Genomic DNA, 10,399 nt, shown 5'->3' on the forward strand with positions numbered 1-10,399 from the left:
ATTTAATAAACAAAAAATAGACATCAATGTCAGACAGGCGCATGCATGGGCCCCCAGAGAAAGTGTGTCCGGTATTCCAGTGGACTGATACTGATCGATGTGTGGCCAGCCCAGCGGCCACTTTGAGAACTCTTAAGCCACGTTTCCATTGGCACTTTGATGTCAACCCAGGTTAGGCTAGCCTTGGTGGGCTAGCTTGAATTGCATTTCCACTACCTCCAGAAATGATAAATTATGTCATGTTGCTAGGTAGCCAATATCTGACTGTGCAGCTGTCTTCGATAATGTTGCTAGCTAGCAAGATGTTGAAGAATTTAATTCACCCTCACCATGCTGTAACTAACCCCATACTCCCGCCAGTGTCAGCCATGTATTTGCTAAACTGTTAGTTAGCATAATTACTAGCATAACAGGCTAGCTAGCTAGCTAAATTCCTACCTTGCTAACCAAGCAAACCAAACAACAGGTTTGATATGATGTAGCTAGCTAGCTTTCAATGCGACCTGGCCAGCTAAAATTCCTGCTAGCTCATGTTAGCTAGCTAGCTAGCTTGTTTCAACTCTGATTTGCAAGCTAACTTTGGGTAGCTACTTAGCATTCAGGGGCTGACTGTTCTCATAAAAGTTTGTGTAGTGCAAAAATAAATGAAGGATCCAACTATGGCGGTAATTCGTGTCATATCTGACTACAGCAGTATTGCTTGTCCATGTGCTAGCTAAAAGCAACAGGTCCAGATGAGCTAGCTGTGGTGTCAGCCTCCAGCAGTGATCAGCTGGTGGTTGGATAGCAACAACGTCACCACCCCAAATTCTAATCGAGCTGGCACCAGTTGTGGAACTGGGCTGTACTGGCCTGGGTTTCCCTCGATCCAGCTCGATTTTTGAGAATTCCATTCGAGCCAGCTCGAATTTGACCCTAACTTAGCCCTAATTTTAAGTGCCAGTGAAAATGGGAGTTTAGATAGAGCTTCTTGCCTGGGTTTGTTTACATAATATCTTGCCTGACTTTGTTTTGTCGCCCCGACATTTTGATATTTCTTAAACACAAATCAAGTAAATGAGACATACTGAGTCTGGCTTTAACATTATGGGTGTGTTTGTAAATTCACTCTGGCGTAACAGAGTGCGCCCTGGGGATTTATAAATTCAGAGCGTTGTTGTAAGGTTGATCTGACCGTTCTGACCTCACAATGGCAACCAAGCACCCAAACTAACTGGCTAAAGTTGGCTAGCTTGCTAGCTACTTCCAGACACAAATGAGAGAACACTTCACTCTGAACATTTTACTCGCCCTAGCAGAGCTGGTTAGAGTGTTTTCATGTTATCAAGAGCGTTAGTGAATGTAAATGTGTTATGGCAACAATCTATATATATTTTTTTGCCAATACTTACAACTGTCATAACAACCGAGTTTAGGGACCTTCATAAATTATTTCATTATTCTGTGCTTTGGCACTGTCAAATCAGAGTGCTCTGAAATTGGAGTAGATTAGACCTACCAGGGTGAATTTAGAACACTGATTTTACTTTCACAATTTCTGATATATCACATGCATAAATAAAAGTGAGGCATGTGGTATATCAGAAATTATGTTATAGAATTATTGTCAACCAAAAATATTGTCATATAATTATAAATAGCCTACACTTTATAAGGGGTTAATACCAATTTTCTGTATCCTATAAATAGCCTCTAAAATATATGTAAACAGACTATAAATGATAAATGTTGTATGTGATTGCCTTGACAATTGTTAAAATTAATTAAACCAAAAGAAAAACGTGTGCGTAAAAGTTTTGGGAACGTTTTGAAAACGCTGGACTGCAAAGACTAGAGAGGGGATTTTATTTTCATTTACAGCCACATAGGAAGCGTAACAAAGCATCAAAGTCTTTCAGCATCCTGTGCGAATCCACAGAAAATACGTGGGTAGTGTGTGCTTCGTACAGTCCTCGCGACCAAGCGCTTTGCTCTCCCAAAACTAAAAGCAAGGGCGCGCCTAACATCCCACCTCGATATAACTTTCTCTCTATCAATAACTCCTCCCCGAAACCGGATTTCGTTCTGATTTTGCTAATGAAGTGGGCTTGATAGAGACGTGGGATTGGGGCACGAGAGAGCGCGAGGGAGGGGGTCACGGGTGGATGGTAACTACAGCTCTAACAGGTACGAGCAAATTACGCTATCAGAAAGGAATGGTGTAGTTCCGCCTCAGCAACGGTTCCTAACATTTCATACTTAAACGTGACTGACAGGGTCGTAGTGAGAAGTAAGTATATAAGAGGGAGGGAGACTACTGCTTAAGCCACTATCGCCCAAGTCCTCCCTGCGTAATGTGGATCTAGTGAAGTAAACTAAGCGCACTACATTTTATGCAACGGTTTATAACAGTTTTTCCGTTTTCATTCCACTATTCACACCTATTAGAATAATATATATTGTTATTACCTCCTTTTTCATTGGATATCTAACATATTTTTTTCAAAGGGGGATTTGCACTTTCACCAGGTAAGTTGTTGCATTCAAGTGTACTACTAGTCAAAATCATTTAGTCAAAGAATGATTAATATGCAAACCTATATGTTATTAGATTCATTCGTTTTGGTTAACATTATGCATTTGAAGAAATTGTTTTTGAAGTAGTGTATTCTCTTTTCCCAATAGCCTACATACTATATTGGTGTATCTTCCTAGATAAATCCGTGTTCGTTTTGGAGACAGTTGTTAGGCTGCTTTACAGCGTTGCTATTGTTGAAGCAGATCTGTGGATTATACATTAGGAGATGCACTTGTAATGGCATGGCATGACTGAGAACTTCAGTATTCACAGTTGCAATGAACTTGGTGTCGCTTTGTGACAGCAGAGCAGAGTAAATAAAAAATAGATAGCCAATAATGGCTAGGCAACTTTATTTATGAGATGTAAAGTAAAGTTTTGTCAACTTTACTGATGAGAAGTAAAGTTTCATCAACTTTACTTTACTTATTATTACATTGTCATTACAATAGTGATAAAGTTAACAACTTACAATATGCTGTTACCTTTGATGATAATCAGCTTTTGTGTCTCTTGTGTTTTGAAGGAGATATGATACTCAGGAGAAGTCTCAACTTGCTGCCCATTTTATTACTTTGCTCCTCAGCGCTACCTCAAGGTAAATCTACTTATGCATAAAGTTTATTCGCCTTATCATCATCATTATTCTATCCACTATTCAATTAAATGTGTATTGATAAATAAGTGTGATGTTTGTGTGGCTTGTGCAGATTCAGTAGGTTTCAGTGTAACTAGATGTAAAAAATTAAGCATGAGTGAATATGATGCTGTCACTTTCGCTTGTGCATAAAAGCATACCCAGTTAGGTAATAGCCAGGGCTCTCCAACCCTGTTCTGTTCTTAGAGTGGTACTGTGCTGTAGGTTTTTTAGTTACAACTCTAACCTAGCGCACCTGATTCTAATAATTTGCTGGTTGATAAGCTAAATCAAGTTACAACTGGGGTTGGAGCGAAAACTTACCGGAGGGTTGCTCTCCAGGAACAGGGTTGGAGAGCCCTGCTATAGACCTTGTTAAAATCCTTTGATCAGATTTTCGTAAAGAATGCCATGCTGTTTCATCAAGCTAATTGGCTGTACATATTCTCCTCTCCTGACCTATCCCCTGTATGACTCATGGAAGATGGTGAGGTTACAATGGATGACGACACAACGTTTGACCTGTTTGATATTAGCGGTATCACACGCAAGACTCTGGGCGCCAAGCAATTCCGCGGCCAAGACACGGACAACCCCGCTTACCGCTTCATCCGCTTCGACCATTTGCCCTCTGTGAGTGCGCCTGTGCTCAAACAGATGCTTCTGCAAATCCAGAACAACGAGGGCTTCGTGTTCGTGGCCAGCATGCGCCAGGACCGCGGCTCGCGGGGAACCCTCATCGCATTGGAAGGCGTCAACGGCCAGCGGCAGTTTGAAATCGTCTCCAACGGTCGTGCTAACACGCTGGACCTTGTCTACTGGGTGGACGGCTCTCAAAATGTTGTCTCCTTCGAGGATGTTGACCTGTCTGACTCGCAGTGGAAGAATATCACACTTCATGTTCATGGCGAAAATGCAAATCTGTTTGTGGGCTGCAGTCTCATCGACAGCTTCATCTTGGATGAGCCTTTCTACGAGCACCTGCAGGCAGAGGATAGCCGAATGTTCGTCGCCAAGGGATCCATCCGCGAAAACCACTTCAGGGTAAGAATTTGTCCTGTAGAATAGACCACTATATTATGCTATTCAACTCAAGCTTGGTTCCCAGTCAATCCCAGTAGTAAAAAAAATGTAATGTAGACTGTACTTTTAGACTGTATTTTTATAAGGGAGAAATGTCAACTTTCCTTCTGCACTTTATTACTTGTGTGGTCTTCCGCAGGGTGTGCCTTTGTTAAAAATAAGAAACCCTACTACACCATGTCCAAAAGTCCTAACCTACTCTTAGTATTAGTCATAATAAAGGTTTAAGAAGTTAATAAACCATATAGCATTACAAAGAAGTGAACCATGTAATTATGAGAGAATATTCTTATTGATAGATTACATGGGCCTTTATGGTTTTACCGAGCCTGTCATTGTTTACTTCTAGGCGTACTTCACGCTACACGACTCCAGACCATGTAGAAAGCCAATGGTCCTCCCTTCGAGGAGGGTTCAAGGGTTCAACAAGGACCTACTGGAAATGTGGCATGAAGTGCATCCAAAACGGCAATACATTTTTTTGTCGAGAAAAGTAGTGCACTAGATATAGGGAATAGGATTCCATTTCAGATCTATCCCCTTGAGTCATGATGATGAGTCTAATGTTAACTGTTAAGAATAACTCATTCGGTATTAATTTACCATGACATAGTAGCTCAAGGTAAGCGAATACCAAATAAGTTGTTCCTAGCTGCTAGTCCAATGTGACACACAACTGTCCAAGTAGTCATTGATCAATCTCTTGTCTTGTCACACAGGGCTTACTGCAGAATGTTCGCTTCATGTTCGACACATCCGTGGAGGATGTTCTGAGGAACAAAGGCTGTGAAGTCACTAAGACTGGTAAGGGTTTTTGTCTAACTTTACTGTACTGGTTGTGTTCATTAAGCACCAAATTAAGAAAAAAAAAAGTTTCAAACAGGGAGGGACTACCTGGACTTGTCCAATGAGAAAGGCTCATTTTCGTTTGCCATTGCAAAAAGTTTTAGAATGTTTTCCATTGCGTGCCCTAAGAACATGCCGCTGTAGTTTGGATAGACTGAATCCTACCAATTGGGGTCAATATGATATGGATATTTTTTTCAAGGACATCATCTCGAAGACCGTCTAAAATCCTGCTGTATTGTGTTACAGCAATTATCCTTTAGGCTGTGTTTACACAGAAAGCCTAATTCTGATATTAGCGGTATCACACGCAAGACTCTGGGTGCCAAGCAATTCCGCAGCTAAGACACAGACTACCCCGCTTCATCCGCTTTGACCATTTATTCTCTGTGAGCGCACCCGTGCTCAAACAGATGCTTCTGCAAATCCAGAACAACGAGGGCTTCGTGTTTGTGGCCAGAACACAATTATGGCCAAAAGAGCTGATCTGATTGGTCGAATGACCAATTAGTCGAAAAAATATCAGAATTGGGGTGCCTGTGTAAACGCAGCCTTAGTAACCTTTTCCCAAACCGGTTTGTGCTGTACAGCAAACTGTTATGGTCTTTGTCCCAAGTTTGTCACGACATTGACCATATAAATGGACAAGACAGCACAAACAGATCTGGGACTGACTGAAGCTATCCCTTTTTGGGTATCTGTTGTATTGTTTTCATGCTCTGAATATTCTGATCATCCGACTTTAACTCGTCCTTCCTGACCTGCTCTGACCTCCTTTAAACTCCCTATTAAAGCTCCATCCAACACAGATGTGACTGAACGATCCATCCTTCTGCCTCATAGGATGCATCCCAAATGGCACCCTATTCCCTATAGTGCACAACATTAGGGTGCCATTTCAGATTGCAGCTACAGTCACACGCAACCTCTTACAGCTTTGGTCTTCTGCGTTTCATTTAGATAAAACCGTAACAAATTTCTACAACAGACTACAACCACTTAAAAATATGGAGTTCTTCTTTATTTCCATTGTGTCTGGTTCTGCTATTCTATCGGTCTTTAGTTTTAGTGGGTCACAGAAAGCTTGTAGATCTGATATGTGGAGATTTCTGACAGTATTACATCATGTTAGCGGAAACAGCTGTGTCAGTGTGGTTGCGTAAGGTCAACAAATATGTGTGTGTGTGTGTGTGTGTGTGTGGGTGTGTGTGTGTGCTGCGGTCGTCAATACAAAAGGAGATACTGTACAGATGCTTACATTTATTTCCATTGGCAGTGGAAGAAATGCCTGGGGAAGAAAAATAGAGAAAGTTAAATGCTATGCTGGAAGGAATTAAGGGAGTCACCACCACTTTGCCCTGCACGCACACACACACACACACACACACACACACACACACACACACACACACACACACACACACACACACACACACACACACACACACACACACACACACACACACATAGTGAGGTCATGAATTGGCTGATGTGGTAGTAGCCTCTCTGCTGCTTTTGTTCACACTGGGCGTGGGGCCCTGTAGTCCTCAGTAGGGGCTTTTGAGAAGATCCAGAAACCCCAGGGTGTGTGGGTGGGTGTGTGTGTGCTCGCGTGCGTGCCTGAATTTGTGTACTTGTAGCTCCATGGTTGACACAAGTGCCATTCGATTCTACCTGAGTGAGCACATTTTATGTTGTCACCAAGACTTCCCAGTGAGTCACTGGAAAAAGTCTAGATGCTCCTACCAGCCAAGGTCTTACCCTGGCATCAGATATCTCTAACGCTAGCTCAAAAGGCACTCATAAAATCACACGATTCATAGTCATACAAAACTGCCACGTTGTACAGTTAATGAGAAGCAGTTGAAATATTGTGTTTCTTCCCCTCTATCTCAGTCAAAAAGAGGAGAGGAAAGAATTGAAAGAGGAGGAAAAAGGAGTCGTGAACCAACCAGAATATCTCATCAGATATGTCCTAAAGTCACGCACACACACACACACACACACACACACACACACACACACACACACACACACACACACACACACACACACACACACACATAGTCTTGTACAGCTAACCTTGTGGGGACACACAATTCAGTCCTATTCAAAATCCTATTTTCCCTAACCTCTAACAATAAACCCTAACCCTAACCTGTACTCTTACCCTTATCCTAACCTTAACCCAAAAACCAAACCTAAACCTAACCCTTGCTCCTAACCCTAACCCTTAATGTAATTCTAACCCTAACACTAATTCTAACCTTAACCCTAAACCCCATAGAAATAGCTTTAGACCTCGTGGGGACCAACAAAATGTCCCAGTTGGTCATATTCTTGTTTGTTTACTATTCTTCGGAATAGTAACACTGTTATCTGTGATCGTTTTGTTTGTCTTGTGTAGTTTCTTAATCATTGTACCTAAACTGTATGTGTAAACATGTATACGCAGGGCCCAGCTGTAAAAGAGACCTAGGTCTCAGTCTGTGTTCCTTGTTGAAATAAAGGTAGAATAATAACTTGGGAGATTGTGGTTAAACGGGGCCAGCGTGACTGGGACCTAGCCTGATTTAGAGTCCCTAACCACCCATTCATCTCTGCTCAAACTCTACACCTGGCATGCACACACATGCACACACACAAACACACACACACACACACACACACACACACACACACACACACACACACACACACACACACACACACACACACACACACACAAATACACTTGGCTGGACACACTGCGTTCCTCAGGCCTTTCCTCACCAGGAACCCCAGTCTGGGACTCTGCTCTGGGGCCACTAATCTATCTGATGTTCTATCTATCATTTTCTTATGCATTTATCAGAGTTAAAAGAAATAAAAAGCAGTACAATATACTATTAAACAGATGTATGTTATATCTGTGGACAGTTTATCATGTTGTAGACCAGGTAATAGTCTGTCAAACACTTGAAGTGAGACCTCTGGGATCCATGAGAACCACAGGATTATGAGTGAGACAATGTGGATCATAGAATAACTAAATATTGAGGCAATGGGTATAACAAAAGCATTATCTTCACTATGATACAACCAAAGCATCCAACAAGTAGAGGGGGAAAACCCGGCCTGGTCCTAGATCTGTTTTTGCTGTCCTGCCAACTCCTATGGTCATTTTGGCCTATCGTTGCAATTTCAACAAACACACACACACACGCACACACACACACACACACACACACACACACACACACACACACACACACACACACACACTAACAGCCCCCCAGGTGGAGAGAGACTGATGGATAAACAGACACTTCCCTTCCTGTCAAAAGCCAATCTCTCTCTCTCTCTCTCTCTCTCTCTCTCTCTCTCTCACTAGCTACTCCCTGGACCAGAGCTAGTGCTGACCAGAGCTACTAGCTATGCCCTGGACCAGAGGTAGTGACAGATTATAGCTCTAGTCCAGGGCATTAGAGCACTGCATGCGCACATACCAACTGAGATGCAAAATATAATCTGTGACACATGCGCATGCGCTTTCATATTTGCAGACCAGGTGGCCTCAGTGAGCATAATCTGCAGCTGGATGCTTCTTCTCCAGGCAGGCTCAATCAAACAAACGCTCAAAGTATTTGAAAGAAAAAAAATACCACTTGAGCCCAGGTCTGTGTTGGACTAGTGAGACAGAGCCAAGACCATTCTCTTCCCAAGGAAGACTTGATGCAGGCCCAGCCCAGCCTGCTCATCCCACCCCATCACACCACAGCTGAGCTCTGCTCTGTTTATAAAACAAACAACCACCCATCGGGCCCCGGCGCCCGCAGCAGAACGTCTCTGTGATTCACTCTGAGAGTGTCACCGTGAAACAACTTCCTAGCTTGGGCTTCTCGCAATAATCCATCTCTATCTCCGACTCCAACCATTAAGGCCCACTAGGGCTGTGTCCCAAATGGCACCCTCTTCACTATATAGTGCACTACTTTGTACCAGAGCCCTATTGGCCCTAGGTGAGCTGAGGACACATGTTAAAAATAAAATGGAAGTGGATGATGAAACAAAACAGTGTCCTTTACTTATGAGAACTCTACTGAGTGCCCTCCCTCTCATCTCTGGGGTAAAGAAACATTATGACGCAAAGCTGCTTTTCTCATCAAGTTGTCAGCAGACACATTTTGAGTTCTCTTAGAACTTTTTTATGTGCTTCTAAACCCCCCACCCCACCCAACCTGCCCTCCTCAGTTTCTGTGTGCTGTCTGATGGTATAGTTGACAGAAGATCATCAGCCACCCGAGCCATGGCCTGTTCACCCCACGACCATCTAGAAGGTGGAGACAGTACTGGTGCATCAAAGCTGGGACAGAGAGACTGTAAAAACAGCTTCTATCTCTAGGCCATCAGACTGTTAAATAGTCACCACTAGCCGGCCTCTGCCCAGTACCCTGCCCTGAACCTTAGTCACTGTTCTAGCTGGCTAACAAGCGGTACTTTATCCTGCACCTTAGAGACTGTTGTCCTTTGTACATAGTCATTGAACACTGATCACTTTAATAATGTTTACATACTGTTTTACCCACTTCATATGTACACTATATACTGTATTGTAGTCAAGGCTCATCCTATATACTGTAAGTACTGCTGCTGAATAACTACTGCTATTCATATACTGGATATTATATACTATTTATTTTGGGATTTGTGTGTCTTGTTGTGTATTGTAGATATTACTGCACTGTTAGAGTTAGAAATATAAGCATTTCATTACACCCGCGATAACATCTGCAAAATGTGTGTACGTGACATTGACATCTCCTTTAAGGACTCAGTATGGCTGTCTTAAAGGAGAGGAAAATCATTCAGTTATGTAATGAAGTCCTTTCTGCTTTCCTCATCATCACACTCCTGCATCAGTAGTGTTCATCAGATGTATTGTTCATCATATTCTGTATGTATTGATCAATTATTCATCCAATCTCTCTCTCTGTCCATCTGTAACCCCCTGTCCCCCTGTCAGACGAGGCCAACGTGGTGGTGAGTGAGAGCACAGATATGGAGGATGTGAGTCCCTCCACAGCCATCACCACTAACTTCATCGGCCAAAAGACAGAGAAGCTGGGAGCAGATATGTGTGAACGATCCTGTGAGGAACTCAGCACCATGTTCCAGGAGCTCAAAGGACTGCGGGTTGTAGTGGGGAACCTCATTGACGGCCTGCAGAAAGTGGTATGTACAGTTGTCCTCCAATCGGGAAGGGGGAGCGGCAAAGAAAATAAGAAAATAGTACA

General features: G+C 42.8%; 1 protein-coding gene across 3 annotated transcripts in view; it reads left to right on the forward strand.

The window, feature by feature from the left end:
- Positions 1-2,129: 2,129 nt before the first annotated feature.
- thbs2a (thrombospondin 2a) overlaps positions 2,130-10,399 on the forward strand; it is a 32,450-nt gene continuing 24,180 nt past the window's right edge. For 2 of the 3 annotated variants that reach the window (XM_029765301.1, XM_029765302.1), the window contains exons 1-6: positions 2,130-2,166; positions 2,488-2,508; positions 3,084-3,155; positions 3,679-4,238; positions 4,997-5,081; positions 10,129-10,337. In XM_029765301.1, the coding sequence (XP_029621161.1) occupies positions 2,145-2,166; positions 2,488-2,508; positions 3,084-3,155; positions 3,679-4,238; positions 4,997-5,081; positions 10,129-10,337 (969 nt within the window). In that variant the 5' untranslated portion in view covers positions 2,130-2,144. Of the gene's footprint in view, positions 2,167-2,219; positions 2,270-2,487; positions 2,509-3,083; positions 3,156-3,678; positions 4,239-4,996; positions 5,082-10,128; positions 10,338-10,399 lie in introns of those variants that run through there. The other variant, XM_029765303.1, reaches the window with a different exon arrangement.

The sequence above is a fragment of the Salmo trutta genome, chromosome 10 (assembly GCF_901001165.1).
Source record: "Salmo trutta chromosome 10, fSalTru1.1, whole genome shotgun sequence".
Lineage (NCBI taxonomy): Eukaryota > Metazoa > Chordata > Actinopteri > Salmoniformes > Salmonidae > Salmo > Salmo trutta.